Source organism: Dermacentor variabilis, chromosome 6 (genome assembly GCF_050947875.1).
Source record: "Dermacentor variabilis isolate Ectoservices chromosome 6, ASM5094787v1, whole genome shotgun sequence".
Classification (NCBI taxonomy): Eukaryota; Metazoa; Arthropoda; class Arachnida; order Ixodida; family Ixodidae; genus Dermacentor; species Dermacentor variabilis.
Genome location: NC_134573.1, coordinates 170,789,219 through 170,801,766, shown reverse-complemented (window position 1 = coordinate 170,801,766; position 12,548 = coordinate 170,789,219). Strand labels below are relative to the sequence as shown.

The window sequence follows — 12,548 nt, the reverse complement described above, 5'->3', positions numbered from 1 at the left end:
ATCCGACTCGCTTGAGAGGCTGTTTGTCTTTAGAAAAGACTGATGCGGCTCGCTAGGCGTTTGCATGCACAGCGCAACGATTTTCGCGGTTTCGCCGGAATCGTTGAGACCGATCAAGATAAGGTCATCGGCAGCAAGGACTATTTCGGCTTCGACAACACACCTAGATTCTACGCCAAAAACTAGAAACATTAAACACAGCGCCAAACTAGCCGCCACAGCCAAGCGAAAGAGCCGCCGTAGCCATCTTTGTTTCAAGTTTATTCTTTTTTTTTTTTCAATTTCATATATACAGCATCCAAACATACATCGCCACATCAGGAGGGAGGCTAAAGGCTGTGTACGCCTGAGGAGGCCTACCCTCCTGGTGGTGACAAACAGTGCATTTGAGACGACAGCAAGCTTTCTTCAAAGGTAACATTAAAATCGCACAAAAAAGGAACATCCACAATTCTGTACAGTATATAAATGTTCCGACATAGTCATGTTTGAAAGTATAGCTGTGAAAAGAAACAAGAAAAAGAGCACACAAATATCATTAAATAAGTAAACCACCGTTATCTAGCAATGTTGTAAATAATCTGTTTGAATATTGTTGCCAGCACAAGCAACAGATTCTGGCGTTGCCAATAAACATACCGTGTTTGTGCGCTTGTGTTGAAAAGGCGGACCTTTAATTAAAGAGATTAAAAATTTTTAAAAAAATTAGTTATAGGGTTTTACGTGCCAAAACCGCGATCTGGTTATGAGGCCCGCCGTAGTGGGGGACTCCGGAAATTTGGACCACCGGGGCTTTTTCAACGTGTACCTAAATATAAGTACACGGGTGTTTTATTCAAAATTTAACCTTCCAATTATTTACATAATCTTTCACATGCGTTAACTTTAACGTCGTCATTCACGGACGCACACACACACACCGTGACCGAGTTGTTTTGGTGGTATGTAGTGCATTGCGTTTCCGTGCCTACGAAACACAGATGCCAGAACAAGTGCGCAGGATATTCACACACCATTTGGCTCAGTAGCAGAATCTGTAGTCACTAAACCCCTGCGGCTGTTCCCCAACGGCGGTATGTCACTCGAGCACTTTCCCGAGATGTTCAGTCAGCAGAGCAGGTCACACAGTCACCAAAACGTGGAAACACACCGCGGTGGACCTCAAATGTACGGAGGCGCTGGTTCGCTCTCCGTCACAATACCCAGTAGTTGGCGACGCAGCAACTTCCCGCGCAAAACTTCGTTGCGCCTCCTTTCGTTCACTAGGTCCGTCTCGGCCTCGAGCAGGCGACGCATCTGCAACAAAATGTCCGCCCGCAGGTCCCGCTCGCGACTGTCCGCACTTTGCGCGGTCATCTGGAGCACTTCCGCCAGACCCGAACTGTGTCCACTCGCTGCGAGTCCGTAACCGGCGGCGGCAGTAAAGTGCGAGCGCTCGCCCATGACCTCCGAGATGACAGCGGCGCCAACCGATCTCCGAGGCAACTGTTCTTCCTCGTCATTGCCTTCGTAGTCCGAAGAGTCAACGTAATTGAAAGCTTCAGGGGTGGCGGCGGCGGCGGCGGCGGCGGCGGCAGTAGATGTCTCATCGTACGCCGTCTGCAATGACTTTCGCTGATCGGGACAGCTGAAAGGGCTGCTTACTCGAAACAGCGGGCCGACGTCACCGGCCGCCGTCGTCGCGTCGGTGATGACGTCAGGTGCACGCGTCTGCGCCGTTTCATCGACGGCACTGAAGCCGACGTCGGAAGTTGTCACAGCTTCGGGAGTGAGCGGCGAGCATGGTTCCGACTTGATGACCACGGGACTGTCCACGCTCCCATTCGAAATTTGACTACAGCGCTCCTGCTGGTGCTGCTGCAATGAAACCTCCCGGTGTTTGGGATCCGTGTCCGTAGTGATCGCCTCGCTGACGCCTGGCGGAGCCTGTTCGCAGTCGTCTAGTTGGAACTCCTTGCAGGAGGAAGAGTCTTCGCCGTCGTGCGCCCTGCTGATAAACACAGGGAACGCTTTATGTAAATAGGCAAGTTTAAAGTTTGCTCTGTGTCTTCAAAAGGCACTTTTAAAATAGCGTAGACTTGTACCGGACAAGCAGGAACGCAGAAGACGGAGACTAAAGATGTGACCCGCGAACTACCAACTACCTATTCCAACTCTACCAATTTATATACGGCGACAGCTCTCTTTGGGTAATTCAGCTGGCCACGACGACGAGCTTGAAGTTAAAGGAACCATTATAGTTATATTCGGTTTTAGAAAATACAGTCTGTGTATGGTTGGTCTGTTCGTTTCTACACCACAATATATTTGCAATACTATAGTTCTAGAGGAGTGTTAGCCAGCGCCCCTCAGGGCCATGGCGGTTGATGTAGAGCATCCAGCGGTAGGCATTACGTAGCAGATTACCCGGTGGCCAATTAAATCCTTGTAAGCTATCTCAAGGCATCAAGAATACCCAAGCGGAAATATCCGCTATGCAATGGGCGAGCATAAAAAAAAATACTAAAAATGGAGCCATTCGCTTCATATTATTCTTCTCACTCATAGAAACTTTTGTATAACGCCCTTAAAGGAATGTGCAACAATAAGTGCATTTGTGACGGCCACGTAGCTGCAGACACGTTCAGGTCGACAAATGAGCGGAACACAGACAGCCATTTCGCGCGTTGAAGAGTGTTTTACAAAAGATGTCGCCACAAGTGCTGCTGATCGTGTCTGTCTTCCGAACTACAATGATGCGACATGACCTTTATACAGTACGTGCCACATAGTTAGACACGCTATGGTAATGCTCAACCCAATCACGAAATGAACTGCGGTATAACCTCCAAATGGATAGTTTACAATAAATCAACGTGTTGTTAGCACATCAAATCAAAGAAAGTGTCATCATTCATTGGTCTGCCGCCGATTAACTGGCATCTATCTATAACCCTGCTCCCCCCCTCCACCCCCCCCCCCCCGCCTTCATCCCTGCGCTGCGCGGAGGGTGGCTCTGCTACCCTTGGAAAGGACCCTCATTGTCAGGCTTTGTGGTAAATCATAAGGAAAAAGAACATGTAGTTCACAAGTCAAAAGGGAAAATGATCTACAGGCTTAAAGCAGTGCAGCTTCCGTTGTTGGCGTGGCGTCGGTGCCGATTGAGTAGCGACGGCAATGCGGGCCCAGGTGCTGTAAAGATCACTTCCCCACAATGATGAAATACGTTGTAAACGCAAATACCATAAATACCTTCTTTTACATCTTTACCTTGGTTTTACTGCTGTTTCATTAATTGTTCTGAATCGCGAATTTCTTTTTTCTTTTTTTGGCTGCACCAGGAATAGCATGGTTCGACTTTTATGGATCACTTATGAGAAAAACAGATTCGCATAGTCCCTGCGAGTTAGTGTTATTATCCTTAACGGGAGTCTACAGAATAGGAAAGACCCTAACCTACGTTCGAAAGTGAAAATTTATTTGGCAGTTTATTTCAACACGTGGCAATTTCTTCATTGATGATTATACATACAGGGACTCTGTCGTGTCCTCTCAATCTGTGTACCTTGGTGGCGCAACAGCGCGAGCTAGTGGAATAGAAACACATTGCACTATAAACGGCAACCTTAAATCTGTTTATACTGGCAGCCGTCTTTAGATTCGCCTCTTTTCTAGCTTACAAAGCCTCCTCACCCGGTAAGAATGGCCGTTCTGAATATTGAAGAATCAAAATATACTAATACGGCTTACTATTAATCCATGGTGTTTCTTCAAGAGTATAGGCCACACTGTATAGCCAACCATTCCGCGTTGGAATGGCCAACAGCTCTGTTTGCTACAAGTGCGGCGGCGAGGAGAGGAACAGGCATTTCTTCCATGGCTGCCATCGTTACAGGACCGCTGGTCGAAGACGTGCCAGCTGTGTGACCGAATGAAGAGTTGTAACTGCGTTGCGTCCCGTTAGTGTGAACGCCCGCTGTCTTTCTTTTCTCTCTCTCTCTCTCGTCTTCTCTCCCATCACCTGTTATTATTACCATTGTCCTTTTCCTCAGCTTGGCGTAACCAGCCTGTGTTTACAGTGGCTAACATCACTGTATCTCCCAGCCTCCTAATTAATTAGCTAATTAAGTCAAACAACTAATCGAGTCAAAGAGGGAGCACGCACGTGTCTGGTTCGTCCGCTGCGGCGTGCGGCCGATGCGTGTGCTGCGACGGCCCAGCGACCAGGTGGCCGTCGTGGGTGCGGCATCGTCCGGGGCAGCTCACGTGCTCGCAGCGCCAGAAGCGCAGGCCTCCGATGCGGTTCTCCAGCACGTACCGAAAGTCGCCGGTCTTCTTCGCGGGCTGCACGGTGCGATATAACGCTCTTCTAACTGGTACACCGTGGCCTCCAAAATCGGAGCCGGACGCGTTCGTGTTTTCGGAGGCGATGCCTCTATCCCGCTTGACATGCATGCGCAAGCAGTGCGGCGCAGAAGTAGAAAGCAAAGATGGGGAAAAGGCGGGGAAATGAAGCGAACCCTCCTCGTGAGCTGCTTGCTTTCCCCTTTGCCTACTGTTTTTATTTATTTCTGTGTTTACGCTGTCAGATAGCCCAGCTCTACAGCATGTTCCCAACACATGATATGGCAGTCAACCGCGCCATAGATAGATATTTAAACATGGTATTGACATTGGGTAGGTATTGGGTCCATCGGTATTTAAAATGCATTGCTATCAGGATGGTAGCAGGTGTTATTCTACCATGCCATGAAAAATCTATTGTTGTCACCCTTCTCCACTTTCTGCTGCTTGCCTCTAGCTTTTGCATATTCATCTCCACGTGACGCACTTTTATCGCAGCGAATCGTGAATCTCACGTTCTTGCCTCGTCCGATTTGAGCAGAGCAGCGGCGAATATCATCTACAGTGTAATACTCATTTTTTTACGAATCGTAACTTTCTTCTTTGTAGAATTTAGTCGTGCAATTAAAATGCCGTGCGAATATCGTGGATCACCACTAACTCTTTCGCTGAACGGTAGGCCCGTCGAGGCTAGCCAACGACTCGTAGTAAAGTGCATGCGAGCTCAGATGGAGCTCTTTCTGGGTGAGACCTTGCTACAGTGAACTGTAACCTTGCAAATCTCGAAAAAGACAGCAATATGCTGACTATATGGAACGCTACGGAGATCAAGCTCAGTGTGCGGTGCATGTGGACAATGCTATGAGCTAACGAAGCAAGCCCAGTCAGCCGATCAAGTCACGCACACACTGTCGGAATGTTCTTTGCACGCTGCGGCGTAAACTACGAAAGTTCGGTCATATAGTTCTGACAAACCCGTACGCCGCATAAGCTTCATTCCGCCATACCATATGCCATTATGGTTCGGGTCATCTAACATAAGTATTTTGTTTCTGCGCTGACGAATATATATATATATATATATATATATATATATATATATATATATATATATATATATATATATATATATATATATATATATATTTCTTGAAAACATTGCGCTCGATACTTTTCTGTCGAGAATGCTCTGTCATGCTCATAACGCGCATGCCGTTCGTTAAATGCCGTTCGTGTGTTAAAGAAATCCGGGCGAGACAGACGACAATTATTGTTTTGTGGCAAGATACGACGAAAGGGGTGTAATTTTGCTTAAGAGTGTAGTAATAAAACATAAAAACCCAAGAAAGTGGATGCGAAAACGGCGCCGCAGTAGCTCAATTCGTAGAGCATCGCACGCGTAATGCGATGACGTGGGATTGTTTCCCACCTGCGGCAAGATGTTTTTTTTTTTATCCACTTTCATTTACATTAATTTATCATTTCTTAAATTATATTAGTAAGTACAAGTGATTTCGCCTATGTTTTCCTTGGTATATCATTGTTGATTGGCTTCTGTCCTGCTAAACATAATCTGTACAAAGTGCTTTAGCCAAACGACTGGAATTTAGAGGGCTGAAAGTTTGTTCTGGGTTTCATTCTGTCGTCATGTGTCGGGTCTACTTATTTTATTGTTTTTCACAATATTTTACAACACGGCGTATTTTTTAAGTGACTGAATCGGCGCTTTCCAACTTTGTTAGGCATTAAACAGTTAATGTCATATTTATTTATTTATTTATTTTATTTATTTATTTTATTTATTTGGCTGTCGAGGGTAGAGCGCTTGACAGTGCTCTGAGATTATTAAATGACAATGCCAGCCCAGCTGGTCTGACGGTTCATAATGTAAAACGATTTCATATTGTTCGTTGTAAAATTTTCGTTTTGCCTGCTTTGTTAACGTGTGTTTGACTGTGACTGGGCTAAACACCCACACTTGCAGAAGGTGAATACATCTGAACCGTATGAATGTGTTTCACCGGCGGTACAAAACAAATTTCAAAGCAGAAGCTTCTATGAAAGCTTTGTTGAATTTGGTTATGGTGAAATAAAAGCCACCTCTGAGTCACATGTAGAGCTGACTTGGAGCATTGCAGACATCAGGAAAATTCTGACTTTGCGAAAATTTAATGCCAAACACGCCACGTCCCCGATGCGTTTCGGTGCTCGCGATGTGCCTTCAATTGGGGCGCTCCATCATCGACCGAAATGCCACTCATCGCCGAGGGCTCATGCGCTTCGCGTCGCGCGACATTGACAGACAAGCAGTCAAGGAGTTGGTAAGGGACGATGAAGGGTTATATGGGTCTCCTCATGTATGATGGTTCGGCGCGGATGGAAAAGGTGCTAAACAGCGATAAGGGGTTATAATGGTAGGATCAATTCTGATAAGATTGATCAGGATCGTTAAGGGTTTTTAATGGGCGGATCGAGTCCGTTATATGTTGATAAGTGTTTATACTGGAAGGATCAAGTTAGACAAGATTGATATTGACACCCGGTTGCGTGGACATGGGCAAGTGGCGCAATGGTTACGCATATTTTGAAAACTCCAGTGAAATTTTGCGATTTTTTTTTCTCTTTCTCAAGCAACAATCCGTTCAGCCAACGAATCGCCCAAATTATAGTTCAAGAGCGACTCCAGCACGCTGCCTTCAAGAATGCTAACGTTCCGGTACGATGTCCTAGCTGGCTGTCCCAGACCGCGTGCGCGCGTTGGACACTTACCCGACTTACCTGCTGCCTGTACGTGGCGTCACGCCTCTTTCTCTCGCTGGCCACGCGCCGGTGCTGGTCTTCGTCGTGCTCCCGGAATCGGTAGACCATGTGGCGGTTCTCGTACAAGTCGGTCGTGAGCCGCGACCTGCACTGACGCACGTCGCAACGCCAGCGGTAGCGCTGACCATTGCGTGTGTCCAGCGTAAACGTGCGGCCGGAGTACTTCGCCTTCGGCTTGCCGCGCCGCGACATAACCAACTCGACGGCGGCATCGGCAACCGCCACTCGGGACCACCGAGCGTCGGACATTCCGTCCTCCGACGACCACCACTTCGTTTGTCGAGGAAAACTTGCAGCTGCTAATTACCCAGCACCGCCCATTCGGACTAGCGCGCTGTGCGACGTCTAGTAGAACGCCGAACGCATGCGCTCAGTGAACGATCAGGAACACCATAGAGTTTGGCGCTTGCTTATCGGCATTAGCACATATCGCCTCGACTGCCCAAACATCACATGTCGGCACGGGTCATCGGCCTAGCGAAGGCCGCAATCGCGTCCGAACCGTCAACTCCCAAAACCCACGTCGACGAATTTCACTGCCGACATTCGCAGGGTGCGACGTATCAAGCGGACAGTCAATAATCCTGAAAGCAAGCGAAAATACGTCGCGCACTTCCCTGTCGAAGTAGACGACATTGGCCGTATAGCCGCCTGGTGGCAATAGCATACGCCGTACACGGATTACTTTGCGCTGCTTCGGAGAGGTGGCGCGAGCGTTGCTTTTATAAGCCTGCAGCAGACGACGCTGCATTGGAGCGTGCTAGCTGTACGGATTTTCATTAACTCGATAGGTAATAATTACAACTGGATAACCACAATACCACCACAATACACAGTAGCGACGCATGCTTGGCGCTGCTTTTGTCTAATCAGCACCATAGAGAAATGTAGCGTTGCTTAATATCAGTGAGATATGCCTGGCATAAAGAAGTATTTGCCTACAAGACAGGTTGTGCGATTTCTGACATGATTAATCCAAGGCAAATAATCCTACTTCCACATTGGACAGATTGCGTTGGACTAACAATATTTTCTTATTTTAACTTAATTTGCGCACCATGTCTCGAAATTATACACACACAAATTTAGCTTCAATTCCACAATGTATTATTAGTGACAATGAAAAATGAACATGTAAACACAATGACTATGTTTTGACACACTTGGTTTTTAGGTGCTTGCTACTTATTACATATGGAGCTCATATCATGCTCAAGCCCCTATGCTACCACCACCTCTAAAACAATTACCAGCTGTCCAGTGAAAAGAAACTACTATGTTGTCTTTTTATTCCATGCGCAATGTCTGTAATTTAATGCAGGAAATTCAGAATATACACCAATTTAAAGTCACATTTGTAAAATTATAAAATGATCATGTCATCTTATTTATTGGCAAACAATGAAATTAGGATGTGCATGCTACTCGAAAAAATAACAGAGCAGCTGCTTTTCTACAGCAGAGGAAGACTGGGTAGTTACAGATGTCTGAAGGAGAAAAAATGTGCAGAAAAAACATGGTGCACACACACAAAAAACAATACAGTAAATCATGAGTACACAGATGTGGACTTTGAATATGAATCAATGAACCAACATTTCATGGCTGACATGACAAAAATCATATGGATGGTAAGCATGGGCAACAGATGCAACATTTCAACTTCCCAAAAGTGCTAGGCAAACAGAGGCAACAGTAACTAGTGCACTGTTACACTGCCCAGCAAGACTATCTGCAACCACAACCACTTTTGCAAGGGGGTGGTCACAACATGCCATCTATCATTTGACACGACTGTTGTTCCCCTATGTTGCTGAGTCATACGAACACACTTCACCACCAGTTTGTCTGTTCACACAATGAACGTCGTCAGAAAACGATTGATAACACAACAACCTGCAAGTGAATAACTGGCCACATGTTCCCTATTTAGTCATATCCACCAAGAATCGACACAAGCACACCTTCCAGGTCAACCACTCAAGGCACTAACTTCAGTTCACGCCGCATTTTCTGCAACTCCAGGAGGAGCATACGTCGCTTGATTACCTCAGTTTTCCTTTGCTCCATGAAGTACTTCTTGTGTTCAATGAGCATTTCCGCCTCGGCTGCTGCTTTGCGTCTTTCCTCAACATGAAAGGCAGCCATAGCTGCTGCTCGTCGCGTCTCCTCTTCTGATCGTATTCTCTCCTGCACCAGAAACATTGTCTCAGCCATAGCTTTCTTCTTCTCCTCATCATACTTTTTGAGTGCCTCTGTGAGAAGCAATGTCTCGGCAACAGCTTTACGCTGCTCTGCTTCAGCCTTCATCTGCTCAGCCAAGAGCTTCCGTTTCGTTGCAGCCAAAATATCAAGCTCCAACCTTGCCTTTTTTTCCACAAGGCCTGGTGTACCTGTCGTGAAGAAGTACCTCCTCGAAGTCCGAGTACGTACGTCTGCACTTCGCTCAATGCTGCTGCTCTGAGATACCGTACTAGCTTCCTCTTGAGAATTCATGGAATTGGCAATGTCTGGCTCTGATAGTATTTGCTCTATCTGCTGCAGCTCAGTACGTTCAGGTGCAAGATCAAGCGAGTGATCAACTGAGGGCATCACCTGCAGTATAGGAGCCACAGGCTGTGGCTCTATGTCTTCGCAAGAACCGTTTGTGGTCACCACATGCAGCCCCTCACACTGCACTTCCTCATCAGTTTCCACTTCTTTCTTGACCTGCACCGTGTTTGCTCCCACAGTTTCAAGCTCCACAGGTGCTGCAGCTCCAAGGTGTTGCACAAGGGCTCCATTTGTGCTGCTTAAAGTGCTGGGGTCCTGCAGCGTTGGCACAATGTATTCATCACTGCCGTGCTGACTTGACCTGCAGAAATAACGACATTGAAAGAGACATATATGACCACAAGTGCCAAAACTACACATTCAAACAAGCTGAATGTGTCACTGGGGGATGGAGATTTCAATTCATTAAGGGACAAACTACTGAGGCCTCGTCCAGAAGTCAACATTATCTCATCTTCATACCCTCATCGGAATGTTCATTCCAGGCTGAGACTCCATTTGTTCACCCACTGTTGATAAATAATAGCATACCGCAGTTAGGTTTTATAGATAACCATATTTACAGTGTCACATAAGTGTGACGTTGTGCTTTTGCTGTAGCATGTACTGAGGCTCAAAACAAATATTTTTTTCTCCTCTGTGCCCCTTTGCTTGCCAGTATTATTGAATTAACAGGTAAACCATTTATTTAAACACAATCATCACAGCCCAAGGCACATTACCCTAGCAGATGCACACACGAACGTGGGCAGCAGCCTTAACGTCATGTTAGGATAGACAAAATAACTAATGATATCTTTTGTAGCTAGGCTGAACTCATTAAGATGGGGACAGGACCACTGATAAAATGTAGTATCCCTTCCAGTGCTAATTTAAAATCATGGCATGTTCTTGTGAACAAAAATTGGTTATTTGTGTAAAAAAAAAATCTGAATGCTACTTGCCCCTGGATGGATTGACTGCTAGGTAAATAATTTCCAGCATCTGTAAAAAAGCAATAATAAAATAAATAAACAAACATTATGCATGTATAGTGAGACAGAAATAGTATTCCTACACACAAATGCAGCTCACTATCAGAGTATATGCGAAAATTTCCCGAATACTCGTGCTACACTTGCGCGGCTGTATGGCGACGACATTATCAAGATTAGCCTACCCACACCTTTGATTGCACTGCAGCCAAGATCGGCCACATTACAAAAGGCGTTAAAATACTTGCGATGGCGTTTACCATGCACTGGGACCAGGATCGGGCCACCTAAGCATCCGACTAAAAGGGCAACGAGACCAGCCCGTGTTACAAGCCGCATTCACATGCGCATATTGCGCTGGCATCGGATCGGCCCACCCACAAGTTTGATAGCGCTGTGTGATATATTTACATTCTGTACCCGTGCCACTGCGCATACGTTACATTTTGATTCTGATCACACAGCCTCAGGGATAGGCTCGTCTTACAAATAGCATTAAGACCCTTTGCGTAGAGTGCAATGGTATCAGCATCGGCTCACCCATATGCGGCTTGGATTACACTGCATCCGGGATCGACTCGCTTTACTTTGCGCCGACAACGGTCACCAAAGCCGCTGAATGCCCTTTATAATGATATCGCATTAGACTGGAAAAATACCCGACACAGTTGCACACAGGCTCGGTTCCCCACGTAAAAGCTTACCCGTCGAATTTTCTGCTCCAGATGAATTCTCCGAGTCATCGCCGCGAGCGCTAGCCGAGTCTTCGGCTCGCGTTTGTTGCTTGAGCAGGGAATCCATGACATAATAGTATTTCCACGTAGATTTCTGGCCTGGGCGCAAGTTCCGTCGCTCCTAACGAGAGCACGAGGAGAGCACGTTAATGAGGACAGCGCAATGCGGAGAGCAAGGTTTAAATTTTCTACAAATAACTGTTTACATGACATCACCAGTAGGCGAAACGAAAATGTGAGGCACTATAAAATCCCGTTTACATGAACCCAACGCAAGCGGACCAAGCGAACCAGCGCACTCGCTGAGAACCAGTTGACCCGACCCGCCCCGACATCGCTCGGTCCGACCTCCTTGGGTTTACATGAACCTGACAGGCGAATTCCAGCGGGGCTACTCGACTCGACTCACTTCTGTGACGAACGCGCAAATGGAACAAGTTGTCATCTTGTCAAGGACGGTCTCACGGTTACTTCGAACAGGACCAAACGGTAATAAAAGCTTGTCGTGCATGAAAATTGAGGTGAATGCGACTTACATGATTATACCGCGACTTCAAGTTTTTCCAGTGGCACCTAATCTGTTGCCACGACCAGTCGTAGCCCAGCGGCGACAAGAGTTCTTCAATTGTCATGAACGTTTGCTGGTTGCGCTGTCGCTTCGACTTTAACACGTGCACAACGTCGAGGTCTTTGATGAGATTTAGAACTTTTAGCGTAGCTTGATCTGTCCATAGCAAACGGCCGCCACCGTCCGCCATGGCGGACGCCATTTTGTTTCTTTATATCATTGCCTCCTTTAGACTCTCCATTACTAGAAGCCTGCCGAATAAGCGGAAAACCAGCTGCCAAAGTCTCTCTCTTTTCACCTCTCCACTAGTGTCGGCTGCGAGCGCCAACGTTGCTGGCGGAAACACCGCGCACTACTCCGTGTGGCTTCCGAAATCTTCCTCAGGCGTGCTCAGGCGTGCGCGTCAATCTCGAAGGCCATTTGACTTCATCATAGCGCAGCGTATGTTTGTTGGCATTACAGGCGACAGCTATTCTTGTGCCACACAACCAACCTTTAAAATGCACACCCAAAGGATTGTGCTGACCATGGTTTCACTGCGGTACCGAGTCCGTAAACACCGTACGCTGGGTCACC

The 12,548-nt window shown here is 46.8% G+C and overlaps 2 protein-coding genes across 4 annotated transcripts; both read right to left on the bottom strand.

Annotated features, from left to right (window-relative positions):
- Positions 1–242: 242 nt before the first annotated feature.
- LOC142585766 (uncharacterized) lies at positions 243–8,307 on the bottom strand. 3 transcript variants are annotated; one of them, XM_075696753.1, is made up of 3 exons: positions 7,093–8,307; positions 4,145–4,323; positions 243–1,990 (listed from the first exon to the last, which is right to left on the bottom strand). In XM_075696753.1, the coding sequence occupies exons 1-3, from the start codon at positions 7,390–7,392 to the stop codon at positions 1,162–1,164; spliced, it is 1,308 nt and encodes a 435-aa protein (XP_075552868.1). In that variant the 5' UTR covers positions 7,393–8,307; the 3' UTR covers positions 243–1,161. The 3 variants fall into 3 exon arrangements, with proteins under 3 accessions (XP_075552868.1, XP_075552869.1, XP_075552872.1); XM_075696754.1 differs by having other exon boundaries at positions 243–1,987; XM_075696757.1 differs by having other exon boundaries at positions 7,102–8,307.
- Positions 8,308–8,404: 97 nt separating this feature from the next.
- Positions 8,405–12,195, bottom strand: LOC142585767 (uncharacterized). The gene is made up of 4 exons (XM_075696758.1): positions 11,941–12,195; positions 11,375–11,525; positions 10,641–10,680; positions 8,405–9,997 (listed from the first exon to the last, which is right to left on the bottom strand). The coding sequence occupies exons 1-4, from the start codon at positions 12,172–12,174 to the stop codon at positions 9,124–9,126; spliced, it is 1,299 nt and encodes a 432-aa protein (XP_075552873.1). The 5' UTR covers positions 12,175–12,195; the 3' UTR covers positions 8,405–9,123.
- Positions 12,196–12,548: the final 353 nt, after the last annotated feature.